This window comes from Molossus molossus, unplaced genomic scaffold (assembly GCF_014108415.1).
Source record: "Molossus molossus isolate mMolMol1 unplaced genomic scaffold, mMolMol1.p scaffold_m16_p_8, whole genome shotgun sequence".
NCBI classification, from domain to species: domain Eukaryota; kingdom Metazoa; phylum Chordata; class Mammalia; order Chiroptera; family Molossidae; genus Molossus; species Molossus molossus.
In genome coordinates this window covers 21084191-21101755 of record NW_023425402.1, presented here as the reverse complement: position 1 = coordinate 21101755, position 17565 = coordinate 21084191, and the positions used below count along the sequence as shown (strand labels likewise).

Genomic DNA, 17565 nt, shown 5'->3' with positions numbered 1-17565 from the left:
GTGTCGTGCGTGCGCGGGGCCCAGGCCGCGGGGCGGGCGCCAAGCGGGAAGCTGGAGGAGGAAGTTTTGTTCCAGTGACTGCGGTGCGTTCAGAGCTGTGTACAAGCAAATGGAAAAGCCATCGCTTCTCTGGAAACTTACCCCATGGGTGTCGACTGATGAGTGTCGCTTGCCACAGCCCTGTTCACTACACAAATCGATAAAAGGCTCAACCCAGAGTTTGGATTGTGCTACGGAACCAGGCAAATCCTATTCCATCACATGCTGGCTGTGTGACCTTAGACAGCTCACTGAACCTCTCTGAATCTTGGTTTCCTCATCTGTCTCCTGAAGATAATCACATATAGTGCTGAGGTGATTATCACTATGAATGATACAAAATGGTAATGCCAGTGGTTCTTATGGGAATCCCTCCCTCCTCTCCCTTTGGACCCAAATCATGGTCATCACTGGAGAGGATCAGGAAGTTGGGCCTCATCAAATGCCGAAGAACAGTCAAGTAATACCATTAAGCTGGGGAGCTGGGTCCAAAAGAGCTGCTCATTTCTCCAAACTGGATCCCTACATCATAACAACAGATTCATTTCAAAATGAACCCAAATGCTCCTCTCCAGTGAAAGCAATTCCGCAGTGACATGAATTTTGTTTACAAATTAACATAAAGCACCGGCTGGTGATTGTTTGGAGCAGTTATGATTTACAACAGGTGCCCTGATCAATCAACCAGTCACTCTAATTCATATGAGCTGCGGTCTTGCCTTGCCCCAGTTGTTTCATTTCGGCAAGTAATTGATAACAAACCGCACTCAAGGTATGTTTTATGCAGAAGTTAATAAGAGCTGACAGCTGGTTGCCACTGCTACCCAGGCACACACAGTCTCTCCAGCCTGTATTTCTGTTTAATTGTTTCAGTGTCATCTGTACCTCAGGAAGAGGTGGAGCTCAGCAGAACCAGAGGCTGGCAATGAGGAGCCGTGAATGGTCAACATCCCAGTTCCCTGGCACTCTCTTCCCCTTGTACTTCTAAACTTCTGAAACCCATTTTCTTTCTGCACGCTCTAGAAGCCAGTGGGCAGGCAAATTCTCCTCCCTGCTTGCCCTACATCTTAGCTTCTTCCATTGGGTAATGAAGCCTCCAACTATTCAAACAATATTTGTTGATCACCAGTCCAGGGGATTTACTGAAACATTCATCTGGCATGAAAAAGGAGGCTTCCATTAATAAAGACTCTGTCTCACCCTGTGATTCTGGTATTAGGAAGATATGCTCTTTCTGCCACCTGGAGCCTAGAATCCTATATGTCAAACAAGTTGTATAATTTCCCTTGTGTAGAACAGACTAACACAATATTTTTGTAACAGCTTATTCTCTGTACCACAGATTTCAGCATTCATACTTCCTAAAAGCCAGTTAGGTCCTAAATCTTTTATTTTCTACGAATTGTATTTAGCCCTTTACAAAGACCTTCTGGAAAAGGGCTTTCCTAGGGGAATGGGTGTGGGGACGAAAGAATTCCCTGTTGCTACTTCTTAGCAGATATTTTTGGATTTCTGGCTCTGTCCACGGAGTCCAAGACCTTATCACAGGGCAGATGAATGATGTTAGATAAGAATGGATCCTGTGCACTGAAGTGGTGGTGGTGAGTTACAGAGGGCTTTGCTTCTTTCTCATTCCACTCATCACATTCCCATCAGTGACGCTACTTCCCATTTAAGAGTGAACCAATGAAAAGTTGAAGTGTGAGTGTTAATTAAATCTGAGTAAAATGTGAAGTTAAATTCACTTAATAGACAGTGATTGGGGTGGAAACATCTATCATTTGATTCTCTTATACAGCATTCACATCTGTTTTAATCTATCTTATTCCTTTCAGCAGTTCTGATTTCCATATGTCAGAATTCATATTCAAGCACTATAAACAAATAATTTATGGTCATGGGAACTGACATTAGATAACCTTGGAAAACTTTCCCCCAAAATATAGATGACCCTTTGTATTTTAACATGGTCTTAACTATAGAAATAAATTGTATAAAAATCTCATATTTAATACTCAGCAACATTTTTATATTTAAATACTACTTGGAATATTTTAAAAGAACAAAACCCACTAAGCTAAAAATAGTAAGTTCCTAGTTTCCAGATAACTGAATATCTCCTAAGGATTGGAATTTTACCTGCTTCTCACAGTCCCAGATGCCAAATCTCTTAAAGAGCCAGGCCTTTAGAGACACTTTATAACCTGCCCTCTAATTTCACTATTGTTAATTGCCTGATTTACCTGACAAGAGCTATTTCCTTTGGGGAATGTATATTGCTCCCTCCCGAGGGCTGTGCCTTCCTTTCTGCATATACATTATCACCTAAATATCACCAATCCTGTCAGCACACTGCTGTCTCGGGGAGGGGGTGTTTTTTGTTTGTTTGTTTTTAATCCAGAGACTATTTGAACAGACATGCTTCAGCTAATTCCATTTTTAAATTTAAGTATCAATCATATTCCTATCTATTTTCTCATCCACAGGTTATAACCCTCTTTCTACCCTGATCTTAGCATTAGTCTCCTAAACTAGAGTCTACACATTCCTTGTCCCAACTTTCCTTTAAGTCCATAGCCCTAACCCTAACCTTTCCCTCCACTCTCATACCTGCTTAGCTCAGCTGATTAACCCTATATTTTATTCTTGGTCTTTTCCCTTCTGCTTTCCTCCAGTTTATCAATAAACCCAGAGAGCAACAGGGCCCCGGTTGATTTGTTAGTAATTATGAGTACACTGTTCCTGCTCACGGAACCCAGAGATGACTAAGATAGGTTTAAAGCGACAGCAGGAAATGGTAAGGAAATGGAGCATAGCAAAACTCAGCATGAAGCTTTCAGTTCTTTACATGTTTACAATTTTCTGTGCATATATTAAAACTATTTTTTTTCTCTTCAGTTCTCAGTTGGATAGCATGGCCAACTTCTAGATGTAATGCCCTCAAAACTTGCTTCCCGCCTCCCTTTTCCCCTGCATTATTTTGGGGAGAAGGAAATGGTTTAAAAACTGATCGATTTTTTTCATTACAGTGACTAGAGTTTTATTTAAGAAAGAGGAAGGAAAGCTGATTAGAGAAAATATTATTTATTATTGGACTATACAGAGCCAAAATATTAATGGGCTGGCTCCTATAATTCTGTATTCTATAACTTAAGTGTGAAATTGTAGCTTTGAGATCTTTGTGTTTGACTGGAAACAGACCCTCTGTGAATATGATCTACCGGTGAAGGAGAAGGGGAGAAATAGATTCAAGGATTAAGTCCTTCTGAGAGGTACACGGACTTAAATATGTAAACAATACCAGGAAGCCTCCAAGAGGTTGAGCATAGCTTGAAATAATTACTTCTAACCAACAGATCACCCCTTTCCTTATACTTGCATTGTTTCTCATCTACCTGAAAGCTTAATTTTTTAAAAAAATTTCTTTATTGATTTTAGAGAGAGAGGGAGAGAGATAGAAACATCGATGAGAGAGAATATCAATTGGCTGCCTCCTGCATGCCCCCCTCCTTCATGCCCCCACTGGGGATCAGACCCACAACCAGGGCGTGTGTCCTGACAGGGAATCAAACTGGTGACCTCTGAGTGCATGGGTCGATGCTCAACCACTGAGCCTCACCGGCCGGACCTGAGAGCTAAATTTTATTCCAAATATATGCATATAACAAGTGTATAAAATGAGTACTGAAATCCTGGAAAGAAAATAAAAGGATTCCCACAAGGAAAGCTGGGACATACAAAAGCTACAAACAGTCAGTGTTGGCATCCTTTAGGGACAAAGTATAAGAAGCTAGAAACTGAGTTGGGTCTCATCACTTACTTGACATGTGGGACCTTGAAAGTAATTCACCTGCTCTCTGGAGTGCCTACACTGGGGCTGGTGGGGTATGTTGAAGAAGAATGTCTAACTTTCCCAGCTTTGAAATTCTATGGACTCTGATTACTCCCTGGGTGCTGGAATGTACCTCAGAGTTTCTACTTTTTGGGATCCAAGTCAGCTCTAGGAAAGGCAAATCTCTCCATCTGAGAAGAAACATACCCTTTCAGAGGCACTGACAGACTCTCCGCACTTTTTCCCTTTTCAGTCAGAAGCAAGAATCCCAGCAGAACCACTGTAATTGAAATTGGCAAATTTTTTACTCTCCCCTACCCAAAAAGAAAACCCACACTAATCAAAGTGTTTTTGTGGGGAAGGGGCCAGAACTAACGGGAAAGAGGGAGAGAATGAGGTTGAACTGAAACTAACCAAACAGGATATCCCCAAGACCAATGAAAATGCCCCACAGTCTCAACATTTGGACCTTGGATTCCAGCCATGCTAGCCTTTCCAAGAAATCCCAGCATTTTTTCTGATGCCTAAGGTGTCAAACCAATTGCAAACTGGCCTCTGATTGCACCAAAAACTTTTTCTTAAGGCCTAGGTGAGACTTTCTTTTTTTAAAAAGTTAGTGTGTAGGATGTTGGCAGTGATCATATTAGCTGGGCACCATCCTCCCCACCCCAACCAGCCCAGATTCCCAATTGTAATGGAACTGAGAGTTAAGAATGATTTTTTAATGTCTCGTTGGATTTTTAGACTGTTAATGTACCGAATCCTTCTCATTATTACTTTATTGATTGCTCATTGACCAGCCCCCTTCAAATCGTATTAACCACCCTCTGCCGGTTTAGATTAGAAGAGTTTAAAAAGCACCTTTCATTATCCCCCCCCCCCCTGCCATGGAGTTGAGACTCTAAGACTTGGCAGCTTAATGGGAGCTCTAATGGGGCAGCTAAGAGGAGAGGGGCCACGGTCCCTGCCGATTGCATTAATAGCTCAAAGGGGGCCAATACAGAAAATTAGCCGTAAACGAGCTCTGGAGATCCTCAAATGAAAGAGCCATTTATCACGCTGGCTACCTTCACTCTACTCGTTTGCTCTCTCTACTGGGAACAACTCATTTCCTCTTAACTAAATTACTTCAGAAATGTCAGCTAAGCCCACATAGCAAACATAACAAGAGAGCTAGCCTACAATCTATGGGGTGATATCAACATGGCTGAAAATTTGGACTGGTTAAATTTTAGAAGTGGGATGGCCTTCCATAATGAGGAGAGAGAGGGAGGGGGAGAGGGGGAGAGAGAGAGAGAGAGAGAGAGAGAGAGAGAGAGAGGTCTTTTATGCCTACATATTCTGTCTTCATAAACACAGGCAGAGACACCCAAACCTGGGCCCATTGGGGCACTTTTATTAACAAGATAGAATTTTAAAACTCTCTTTAAAAGCCCATTAGAAAATAAATGAAGCAACTGAGTCCCCTGCCAGTTGTTGAAATTTAAAACATTATGTTCAGAAAACTTTCCTACCTCTTCTTTTATGAAATTAATGTTTAGAGACAACCTTCATGAAAGTGAGGGGAGGGACAAAGATGGGAAACCAGGGAGCAGAGAAGGAGCTAATGAACCCATAACCTTATTTTTAAGTGGTTCATAGTAATTTTGAAAAATAAATCAACCACTTATTTCTATTTTGCCCATGACTCTCTAAAGATAAAAATATGATATTAGGATATTTTCTTCATGTAATAAAGCAAATACCTAAAATATTAAATAATGGAGTTGACCTAACACTTCACATTCACACCACACCCCCTAAATCAATACAGTGACAGGGGTGCCACTTAGGCGATTTAAGTTGCACATTAAAAAAAACAAAAAAACAAAAACCAACAACACAGCTTTGGGGGCCATAACAAATACTGCATGTTTCCAAAACAAAACCAGTAACTTTAGTCAATATTCTCCTTTTCTTATTTCTGAAGATACCTTTACACATAAATATTCACATTCTGCTGACAAACATACACAAGCCCTGGAGGAAAGCATCACACTTCTAAGAATATGTTTTGCTCTCTTTGGTTAGGCAAGCTAAGTTCCAAATATTTTTATTGGCCTGGCTATTAATGATATTTCTGATTGGTCATCGGTTGGGCATGCTCCTCTGCCAGCTGAAATGCTGTTTCTAGGCTATGAAACGCGGAGCTCAGGAGTTCTAGCTTTCCATGAAAAGGGGGGGGGGGCAACTAAAACAGACAAAAAAGAAACAAAAGCAGCCAATAAAGAATTGCCCCCCCCCCTTCTCCCATTAACCAGCAATTAACCAAAAGAGAAGACCCAGGAGGAAATGGTGAAAGTGAGCTGTCAGCACAGTTGCATATCTAAGCACTGGGACACTGAGCAAACCCAAAAGCTGGCATTAAGCACTGAAGAAATGATACTGTCCAAAGAAGAGGGGGAGAGATGTTTAAGGCAACACTTAAATAGTTTTGCCCCAGACCTTACTCGTCTTCAGATACTAAACTGCAAAGCCAAATGGTATCGTTTTAAGTTCAGCGTCCACCTCCCAGTGCTCAGAGCTACTCTGTGCCTTTGTAAAAGAAATTTTAGAATACCTCACCCGTTTTGGAATCCTTACTTCACAACCCTCCTACTATACCAGCTTGACTCTGGATTATTCCAAAACATCTTTTCTCTTCATTGTTTTTGTGAAAGTCATGTGGCTGCCATGAATCATAAATGACTGAAACCAAGGATTGTTGACATCAAACAAGGACAGGTCTGCTCCAGCACAGATAAGAAAGGGTTACTGTAGTTAAAACTATATCTCCAAACACCAGTTCTTGTGATAATTAAAGATTGTTCTGTTTACACATTCAAAGCTCCTAAATTTGTGGCACGTCAGTGACATTCGGGCCTTTTGACAACCACACTAATCGCCAGGCATTCTCTCAGTGACTGTCAGAGAAGAGGGGGGAAAAATTAAGCAGCTGCAATACGCCCGAAATGAGTTATTGTAATTACATTTAATTAGTTTAATTAGTTAATTATTTTGCTTACAGCTGTACAAGAGACTGCAAACATTTGTTAATATCACGTGCCCTTTAACAGTATGGGGTGATTCCACAGTCACACTAAATCATGAACGCACACGTGGGAAGATTTAGAAATGTGCTTAGGCTGTCTCAGCCTCTCAGGATACGCATATTTAGCAACACATTTGGCACAATTAAAAAAAATAAGAAACAACTCATAAAACAGAGTACTGGGAACAAAATCACCACACACACACAAAAATCAAATACAATCAAGGCAAAAAGGGACTATCTCAATGACATAGGGTTTTGTTTAGCAAACTCCAGTTATCAATGAAATAATTATAGTACGTTTTGAAAGTGGTGTTTCCCAGCTAGTTCCATCCATGATGGCAGTTCAATTATTTAAGATAGTATCTAGAATTGCTACCAAATGTACCATGAGAAAAACAGCAAGTCTCTGTCCCTCAGTCTCTCTCATCCGGGTTTCTGCCTGTGGTTTTCCCCCCTCCCTCCCCATTTCCTTCTTCCCGACATGCCCTTTCACCCAGACAGCCGGTGTTCTATCAATGTGAACAAACATTTGTGTCTTATAAAATAATGAATTCCCCTAAAGTCAAAACTCATCATAAAGACACAAATGCACAGGCAAACTTTGTTTACTTTGGGGAGGAAATAATCCATACCTTTTTTTATGACAGACTGGTCCAATAGATTCATGCCGCTGTTATTGGCATCTTCAACTGACTGTGAATATAAAAACATCACTATTCAAATTGACTGGATATTAAAGAATCGCACACATAAATCATGTCATTCCATACTGGAGTTTCTGTTATTTCCATTTATATTAATTCACAAAGGGGGGTTTTATTATTATCATTATGATCTCCAAATCGACACAGAGATGAAATTCACCCAAATTATACATTCTTCCAATGAAAGAAGAGGAAAAAGGAAACTGGGAGAGACATCTGGGATGCAGTATTGGTTTAGTTATTATATTAAACACAGATATTACATAGACATATAAACTTTTATATTATTTGCTCTTATGAATTGCGAAAATTTGGCAACAGCTGAAAGATTTTCACCAATATTAGTAAGAGCAATTTCAGTTTTCTGTTCTATCCCAGTGCATCTTAACTCCAGAGTCTTTCTACAAATACATAACAGTTTACATGATGGGATTTTAATTAAAGTCTGAGCAGTTTGGAATGGAATGCAAACAGCAACACACAGGAACACCTTTGCGAGCCGCCAGGACCGCACAGCCACTGCAGTCCCTACACATCCCTGTGCGCCATGAACTACTTGCTGTACAATCGTCCCCGGAGGAACCGCACAATGTGCTCCCCCTCCCAACGCGGCTGCGGCAGCTTCCCAGCAAGAAGCACACCTGTTAGGAAGGCAGTAACTAACTGCAGGCACACAGAAACACACAGAGGCCTGGATGCTCCCAGTCAGCACCTAGGTATTGGCAAAGAGCATTCATCTTCTGTGCCACAGTTTCATCCCTCAGGAGGAAAGTTTCCACTCTGGGTGTTGGCACCACTTCTGAAGGGAAGTAGCTGTTGGAATGAGTTTCTTACTGTCTGGCTGTGCATCCCTGGGCGTCCAAAAGCAGTGGATTCCCTTCCCTACCCCCACGATGAAAATAAATGCAAGGTTCTTCTGAAATGTACAGCTGCTTTCCTTGATCCACAGAAATCTAAGTTTGGACCAAATTGTCGCCCACTGTACAAAGAAGTAAAAAGCAAAGGACTTGAGAGTGCACTGTTTTCACAACACCTCCCACACACTCGTGCTGCGTCCTCAGACAAGGTGTGTGCTCATCACAGGGGAGACAGTGTCTACCCTAAATAAGCAGCATATTAGAAACGAGATGATCTAATCACGGAGAGGGCAAGTGTGTTTGTTTCTTTTGGTTTTTAAGATTCACTCTTCTGTTCTCAGAAAGGTGAGGAAAATTGTTATTCTCAAGAAGAACCGTTCTCCATGTTGGAACATGCCATGCACATCTTAAGGAATAGTTAAAAAAAAAAAAAACTTAAAAAAAAAGATTTCATGTAACTTGTTGGAAACTCCTCAGGAGACCCCCACCACGCACAAGCGCGCACACACGAGATTCACAGCTATCTATGTTCACGTGTCTCCAGTGGCGACGTGTCCACGCAGGACAAGAACGTTCACCTGGGTCTGTGGGCGGGCAGACCCGCATTCTCACGGGCCTGGACCCACGCGCCCCCACACCTCACGCTCACATCAGTACGTAAATATGTATATACGCCTCATCAGCGACGTGGGGTAGTTGTGGTAGTTAATGAGAAGGCTCTTGTCTGATTTTCTATCTAATTACGGCCGCCTGCTGGGTTTTTGTACAGGATATTCACGCAGCATGCTGGCGCTTAATCGTCACAGGGAGGGTCGTAAAGATTTAATTAGGACTGCATGCGGAAGCGCAGAAAAACAACTCAGACTCATAATTACTAGACTTCTTTAGTTAAAAGTGATACCAGGGGTTGCTTTAAGACACCAGGGTGTGTTTGAGTGTGTGTATGTGTGTGTGCGTGCGCGTGCACGCGTGTTGGGAGGTTTGACTTAACATCCTTAATGTTTATACTCATGAGTGGTAGAGGTGATGAGAGGTTAGAGACCAAAGATGGGAAGAAGAAAGAGGTTTTCCTGGTAACTAAGCAAACTCCAAAGTAGGTCCCTCTTTCTTTCTGATGCTGTTTTTCTGAGTTTCTTTTTAACACTGTCCCTGCCCGCCACACACACACACACACACACACACACACACTGGGTGAAATGTAGCATACCCAGAACCCAAACAGCGATTTGCTAGTTTAATAGCCACTGTGAGTAAATTGAAATAGAAATTGACAGGGTTTTATAGTTTCATTTAAAAAATATTAGAAGCATTTGCTTAATTAGCTCTCCTCCTCTTCTCTCACGGTTGGGGCGGTGGTCATGCGTGTGCGTGTCATACAACAGCACCTCCCCCCAACCCTCGGCCAGGTGAATACCCATCCTTGTAAGGTCCACCTCCCAACAGCACCCTCGGCATGCGTCTGGTGTGCGGCTGGGATGGGGGTCAAGGGGATCCCGAACATCTCTAGGCCCCTGAGAACGAACAAGTAAGTTACTAAGGTCCAGGCCCAGGCACTCTCGGGTCCCTTTTAAAGACCCGGCAGCCAACCCATTCGGTAGCTGCAGGGAACATGGAAGCCCGACAGGTTCTTGTAACTTTTGCCCCCCGCTGAGCTCCAGATCCCAAGTCGGAAGTAGAACCTCTGGATTCAGGGGTCTGGTCCTAGGTATATATCCTCTCCCCCTTCTTTCTTTGTCATCTGACCCGTGTGAAGTCAAACACAACTTGGCGAAATCATCCGTGTCAGGGAAAGGCGCGGGTGGTGTATCCCCTGCGACCCTTTGCCCCAGGGGTCACCCAGACCACGTCTCCATTTCGCCGGACTACCTGATGGGATGCTTCTGGGGGAAGAAACCGGGCAGAGGTGGGGTGGGTAGGGGAGCTTTCAGGCCGGGGCACACCTTCTACCCTCTGAGCTCTCTTCACCTCTGCAGTGTGTGTTCCCCGCTGTGCCACGTTTTGACAGGGATGTTCTCCCAAAGGCACAGACCTGGCCCCGTTTTTTCTCTGCCCTTTGCATTTGGTCAAACACTCAAAACTCCTCACAATTATATCCTTAAAAAAACAAACAAAACTAAAACCAAATAAGTCCATTCCCTCTTTGGGGGGGAATTCCTATGTTGATTCACCTGAGCCATTGGGCCAGCAGGGTGTGGGGGGTGTAAGGTGCCTGCCGGTGTTAGCATTGCCAACAGCAATGGTGTGAGCTGATCCACTTTCATTGTCTAGCACTTTGAACTGTACTCAGAAAGGTTAATTAAAATACTACACACCCCCAGAAACATATTACTCCAATGCATTAAAAAAAAAAACAACCCACAACTAATAATATTTTTCTCATATGATATTCTGAAATGAGCATTATCTCCAGACAGGGACAGTCAAGCTTGGTTAAATCAACAAAACTATCATTCTTATTACTGTGGGTAAATTCAACCACAAATCAGATGATACAGGAAATAATAAATAACTGAATTTCCTTTAAAACAATAAACCATCACATACTATGCACAGACAGCATTTGATGTTGCCACCACATTTTAACTGTTCAACATACATTGTTTCCCACCAAACTAGAGAGTAAGGACTTATGCACCCCTTTCTCTTCCCCATTTCGTTTTTCGTTGCTTCAGAGGTATGTCTAAAATGATACACAGAGTATACAACTATGTCAATGAGACCCGAGTGTCAATTAAATACCTTTCAACCATATTTATCTTTTCTAGAGACTCTTTAAACTAAGTAGAAAAAAGGAAACCTGCTCAGAATCACCAAGACAGGTTTTAGAAATCATTTCTTTGATGTTTCTTTGTTTAGTTTAATCAAGTATTCTCAACCAAATCAGGCTCCATTGTGTAGCTTGCAGATGGGATAGTGTATGGGTAGGGGCAGTGTTTTGAGCCTTTTGTTTTAAGAAATAAACACGTGATGCCTTTCAATTGGGATGGTGGCTTTGAGGAGGGGAGAGTATTTATAGAGGAGGGGGGGCTGAAGAGGGACCTGAAGAATATTACTTCACAATCCTTTAATAGACAAAACGGTGAAAAGAATCTCTAAGATGAGAGTTGTTCTCATGGTCTCCCAAACAGAATTATAGCTTTCTGGGTCTCTCCCCACAAATATTCCAATTCTTGGGTAACGATTCTGAAATTCAATTATCTTGGAAAAGGGTTCTGCAGGTCATGGGACATTTGAAGTAATACCTGTCTTGGACAAATGTAGCTCATATTTTTTTTCCAATGTGCACTGTCATGCTTAACAAAGTCTTTGCAAATCCAGCAGGAGCCTCTAGAGCCTACAGAGGACCCCCGGTGCTTCCAGGCAGTAGCCCCAACCCTTAGGCAGCGGGGTCTTCACCTGCCAAGTCATCCTGCCAGGATCACTATGGGACGTGCTGGGGGCAGGGGGGCGGTGCATTGGGGAGATACCCAGCTTGCTAACACAAAGCGCAAGAGAATAGGAAGGAGCCGGTAGCTAAGGCAAGATAAAAACATCTAGCTTTGATTCTGATGATCCTAAATGATCAAACTATACACATTTATTTCTCTCCTTTATTATTCATTTCTAGTGGTTCTAACTTTCATAACTGGACCTCCACAAATCGCCACTATAGAGCCATACACGTACCTACACACACAAACTGTCATATAGGTTGTGTCCAGCGCGTCCTATTCTAAAGATGGAAACTACCTCCCCCAAAGGAGACAGAGCGGTCCCACCCTGTTGTTCCGCACCCCGTTGTTCCCCTCCCCGGAGTATTCGCTATTTACTTATTGTCGATTTTTCGTTTGTTCGTTTGGTGGTGGTTACCTGGACGTCTTCCATTCCGGGATGGCCGAGGCCGTGCAGCGAGAGGCTGTCACCCATGCCCGCGTCCAGGCCGTGATGCGCTGAATGCAGCAGCACGTCCGGCCGGCGGACCGAGTGGTAGTCCCTTCGGGGGTCGAGGCCCGAGAGCTGGGGCAAGGCGGCCCGAGGCTGGGGCAGGAGAGAGCCGGCTTCGGAACCTACTTCTTGCCGCTGCCGTTGCCCCCAGGGGTGCTGCTGGGGCTGGTGCAGTGGGTTCAGGGAGTAGGGATCGTTGACGTGGGAGTAGGGGTCCTGGCTCTGGTGGTAGGGGAGCGGCTGGTAGGGGGGCGGGAAGTAGGGCGGCTGGAAGTCTGACGATGGGGTGTGGGACAGCGGCGGGGCGCTCGAGTAAGGTCCTTGGGACACCGAGCCCAGCTGGGAGAGCCGAGAGCTGTGGCTCGGGACGCCATCGTGCCGGTCCTGGGAGCGGAGAGAAGGAGAGGAGAGAAAGACAGAAGGGGAGGAAAAAAATACAAGCGACAAATGGAGAAGCCCAGCTTCAGTACGTTCTTCCCGGGACAGGGGAAGCAAGAGTCTGAAACTTATACTGCCAAGTTGACTCAGGGGCAAATGATTTTCAGCAATTCCAAATGCAAGGCTTTGGGGGGGGGGGGGGAGAATCACCCACATAGCCGACATCTGAGCCTTCAGTTGGGAGTGCAAAGCCAGCAAAAAGGGTGAGGGGAAAATAACTGTGTATGGAGGGAGAATCTAAATTCCTTAATTAAAAATATAGCAGTCTTACATATAGTTTTTGCTCTTCTGGGTGCTTTAACCCATTTTTTCTAACTCTGCCAGAGTTCCAAAGCATAACAAATAAAACTTCACACTCTTAGTTGTGCTGCTCCTCCAGTTCAAATCCAACTTCTTCCTTCACTGGCAACCCAGTGGGCTGCCCCAGGAGCTCCTGATCACAAAACCTGATCATTCCAGGAGCTCTGAGGCATCTGCCACATCTGAGTTCTCAGTCACCTCTTCTTCCCCAAGAGGAATTAATTTAAATAGTGTTTGATTGAAATGGATCTCGTTAGAAATCATATCCTAAGCCCATGTTGAGTTGTGGTTTGAAGGAGTTATTTCTAAGGTTGCTTTTTTCCTAGCTAATGCTATTATATACTCCAGGGTGTGAAAATGAAGGACCTGAGGTTGGAAGCGGGGGGAGAAAAGGCCCAGACAACTCCCTGTTGGTCCTATCTGGAGTGGTAAACTAAGTGAAAAAGGGAGGAGGTGTGTGTGTGTGGGTAAGGGGGGGAGGGTGTTTAAGTTTCTCCCTCTCCTCTGTGGAAATACCATGGTAAAGTCTTCATGGTTCTTTTGGAGAAATAGTCACCTAAATTTCCAAACTGCAATGGCAAATAAAAAGTTTTGTCTTTGGCCTTCCCCCTCCCCAGCTGACTCCAGGAGCTCAGACGGAGAACACACAATGCAAAGAGAAGCAGCTGCAGCCTCGTCCAATTATGGTGCTAAATTACCAAGCCAAAGGCGCTCAAAGGAAGACAGAGACAGAGAGAGTGAAATGCACACAGAGACAGAGAGACGGAGAGAGACAGTGAGAGGAGGGAGCATGCAATTCTGGTACAACGTGAATCCAAACTCACCATGGATGAATAGGTGTGGACTAACATCTGGAAAAAAAAGCCTGGTTACTGCTCAAAATCAAACAATGATTTAAAAAAATCAAGGAGTCCAGCAAAAAAAAAAAAATGAGCTGGACACAGAAGCTGAGCTTGAGGTGTTTCCAGGACAAGCCATAAAAAAAAAAAAAAAAAAAAAAAAAAAAAAATCCCCCCCCCCCAACAAGATTGGTGCCGCCTGTCACACACAGAGCTGTTCATCGGTCTCTTGCTGTCTTTTTGGCCTTTTTTCTTCTGCCGTTCTTCCGGGCTCCAGAAACAGTCCTCTTCCACCCGAAGCTGGGCTCAGACTGCTCCGGCGCCCCTTCCTCCCTCCGCTTGCCTACACCGCCTCATAATAATTGATATTCATGACTATTAATATTACACGAGTACTTTAAAGGGAGAATGGAGGACAAATGGAGCGTGAAGCAGCAGCCAGCGCCGAGCTCCCCTACTATTGTAAATGACGTTCATTCAGTGGAGAATTACTAGATGTAATCAGACGAGGGGGCTGGCAAAGGCAGACTGGGGAAAAAGTTTAGCAGGAAAGAGGCAGAACTTCAATTAACTGAGCTGGGGACACGCGTAAAGCAGCCTCTGTTTCCTTGGACAGGGCAGTGAGGGAGAGCATCGCGGGGGGCTTGTGCAGAACGTAGGTGTCCTTGTTCCTGGAGGGGGACTTTCTTAACGGGAAGAACTGATCGCCCTGGGTGCTTAGTGTGCAGATTAAAATATAAGAATAATAATAAATATAAAAAGGCGTTGCCTCCTCTTTTGGAGGGGAGAGAAAAGCAAACCGGTGGGCCCCGTTGTTTACAGTGACGTTTACAGACCTTCACTGAATATTGGAGAGTATGCTTATTGTTAAAGGGCAGAGGTGAGAAGGGGACTTTTCATCCCTGGTGCAGCCTTCTTCTCTTTAATGCTCACACAGTCTGTGATTTTTACCTCAATTTAAAATATATGCAATCAATCTTCAGGTACACTAAACTTATCCTTTCCAGGCAAAGCCAGGGGCAACAGAAAACCTTTCGGATATTTCAGGAACCCGTTCAACTGGCTTGACTGCCATTTCTGTTAAAGTTCAACCTTCCTCCCGACTTAAATTGGCTCCTTCCACCAGGCTGCGGGTTCCTCTATATTTTTTAGCACAAAATTTAGCAGCTGGGAATACCTGCAATATTCTGTCTCCCCTTCTCTGCCTTTTTCCTCTCTCCCTCCCCTTCATTCTCTACTCCTCTTGTACTCCACCCCTTCCTCTTCCTCTCGCCCTCCCTTCATTCTTCTCTCCCTCCCTCCGTTCTCATTTAGCCAGTTTACTTCTCATAATCAAAGAACAAGTTATGTCCTGCTTCCTTTTGAGAGCGTAGATATCCCTCCATGTATATACCGCGAGCTGTTTACACCGGGGCCCCATCCCCGCCAGTGTCAGGCCCATTCAGCCGCTCACAGGTTTTTTGTTTGTTTTGTTTTTACGCTAGTTATAGCGTCTTCTACTTTGCCGTCGTCCTGCCTGCTAAAGAAAGGAGGCCGAAATAAACACCGCAAGGCGGAGGCGAGGCTCTTCGTTACAGTCGGTACAAAACCACAGAGAGGAAAGGGAAACCCCAAGGATCATGTATCATTGGCAGAAAGAGGAATCTCTCTTTCTCTCTCTCACCCCAAAATTAAGATTCAAGGCTGGGCAGAGCTGGGGGGCACTGGGCGTGGGCTCTGCCTGCAGGGCGCGGCGGGCGAGCCCGTCTGTCCCGCAAGACTGGGCCAGCGGCATCGGTCGGAGCTCGGGGCCGCTTCTGTGCGCGGTCGGTTCCCGGTATCCGCAGCGCGGCTCGGGGCCGGGCTTTCCCGAAATGTCCCGGAACGGCGGGGTCGCGCTGCCCCCACTGGTTGGGGGGGGGGGGGATGCTCTGTGCATCCGACAGAGACCGCTTCTTCCAACCCAGCTCTGCCTGCGCTCGCCGCCCAGGATGGTTCCCGTCCTCCCTCCTCTCTCCAACTCTTTGCAACCTCCACTGCCCCGTCTCCAGTTCCAACCTTCCCCTTCTCTAACTCCTCTTCGCCCATCGCCTTTCTCCTGGCTTTTCTCTCTCCTCCCTCGACGTCCCTGGAAAATGTCGCTACCCTCTTCCACTTGTACCTAATTCGGGGTCTCCAAGGGCATCCCGCTACGGAATGCGGCTCCGCGGGTCCCCACCACGCCGCACGGCCCCTGCCCCGCGCCCCGCACCGCCGCCCGCCTGGTCCGGGAGCCGCCCCGCCGCCGCAACGCTCGGCGCCGGAGACCAAGAGGGCATCGCGGGCACCGCCCGGCCCCTCCAGCTGCAGGCGCCCCGGTTGCCGCCAACTTCTCCGGCCGGAGGGAGAGTTGCGCTAGAGAACCATACGCACTGAACAGGGATAGCAAATTCGCTAAAAAAAAAAAAAAAAAAAAGCCCAAACACGGGGTGATTTGGACGCTCTGACCCTTAGAGAAGCAAAACCCAGGTAAAGAAGTAAAAAAAATTGTGACGACTCCTTGGCTTGTGTTCTATCGACACCCATCTATCTACGTCCCTCTTTATAATTTTCCGTCCTCTATTTGGATCCTTTTGTTGTCGATTTCAGAAATTTTATTGAAAATAAAAATTAAAAGCCCGAGTCTGTTACCAATGAGGCTTGAAAACCTAATTCTCTCCCACACTCAAAACGAGGAGAGCCTCTGCCTTTAGCAGTCTGTTTTCTCTGCTCACCTTCCCCATCGGAGTCTAAGGGGATGGGGGTGGGGGTGGCGAGGAAGAGAGAAAGAAAAAGAAAAGAAAAAAAAAAAAAAAAAGAAATCTTCTAAGTCAGATTTCAACCTTAAAGTCCCTTTTCAGCATAGCGAAGTCTCCCCAAGCCAGCTTTTCTAAAAGTTAGAGAAAGCTGAGAAAACCGACCGGAAATCTGCGAGTATAGAGCATAAAAAATATATATCAGTTGGAGCGTCAAGAAGCTCAAATTCTCTATCTACAAAACTCTTAAGATGCATCTGGGGTGTCCGCTCACCTCATAGATATCTTCGTACTTGACATTCTCCACGAGCTTCCAGAGCATGATGGCAGCCTGGTCTCTAGGAGGTGAGTGCATTCATGTGAGGAGCAGATGTCTGGCTTCTCAGGACTCCGCTGTCTGTAATGATCCATCTATAATTGGAAATGGGGGATACACACCAAATCCGACGCTCCTCTCCCATCGCAACTTATATCTGTTGTCTCAAACAATAGGCTGGAGAAGTAAGCCTCAGCAGAGAGATAAACATTATTACACACGCAAGAGTTAGATGCAACCCACAGACATATATATTATAAAAATCATAAACACGTATTTACACCCAGATACCCACATTTAGTTATATAAGCACCCCTGGGTCATGCAGTCTACAGACTCTAAACATGCATTTAAAGGAGAAATGGTTGTTCGGTGTGATTAATATAAATGTACACATTTAAAAACCTCTATATTGAAAATGATGAATCATTGTAGCCACTAACTAAAGTCTTTAAAATTCATAATGAGATACCAGGGGGCCAACAGCCCC

The 17565-nt window shown here is 44.7% G+C and overlaps 1 protein-coding gene across 4 annotated transcripts in view; it reads right to left on the bottom strand.

Moving 5' to 3' along the window:
* TFAP2B (transcription factor AP-2 beta) overlaps positions 1-17138 on the bottom strand; it is a 28897-nt gene extending 11759 nt beyond the window's left edge. For 2 of the 4 annotated variants that reach the window (XM_036249211.1, XM_036249212.1), the window contains exons 1-4: positions 17034-17138; positions 13992-14018; positions 12355-12813; positions 7577-7637 (exon numbers count right to left, since the gene is read on the bottom strand). In XM_036249211.1, coding sequence (XP_036105104.1) covers positions 7577-7637; positions 12355-12813; positions 13992-14018; positions 17034-17114 — 628 coding nt within the window. In that variant the 5' untranslated portion in view covers positions 17115-17138. The remainder of the gene's footprint in view (positions 1-7576; positions 7638-12354; positions 12814-13991; positions 14019-17033) is intronic. The other 2 variants (XM_036249213.1, XM_036249214.1) reach the window with 1 other exon arrangement.
* Between the last annotated feature and the right edge of the window lie 427 nt (positions 17139-17565).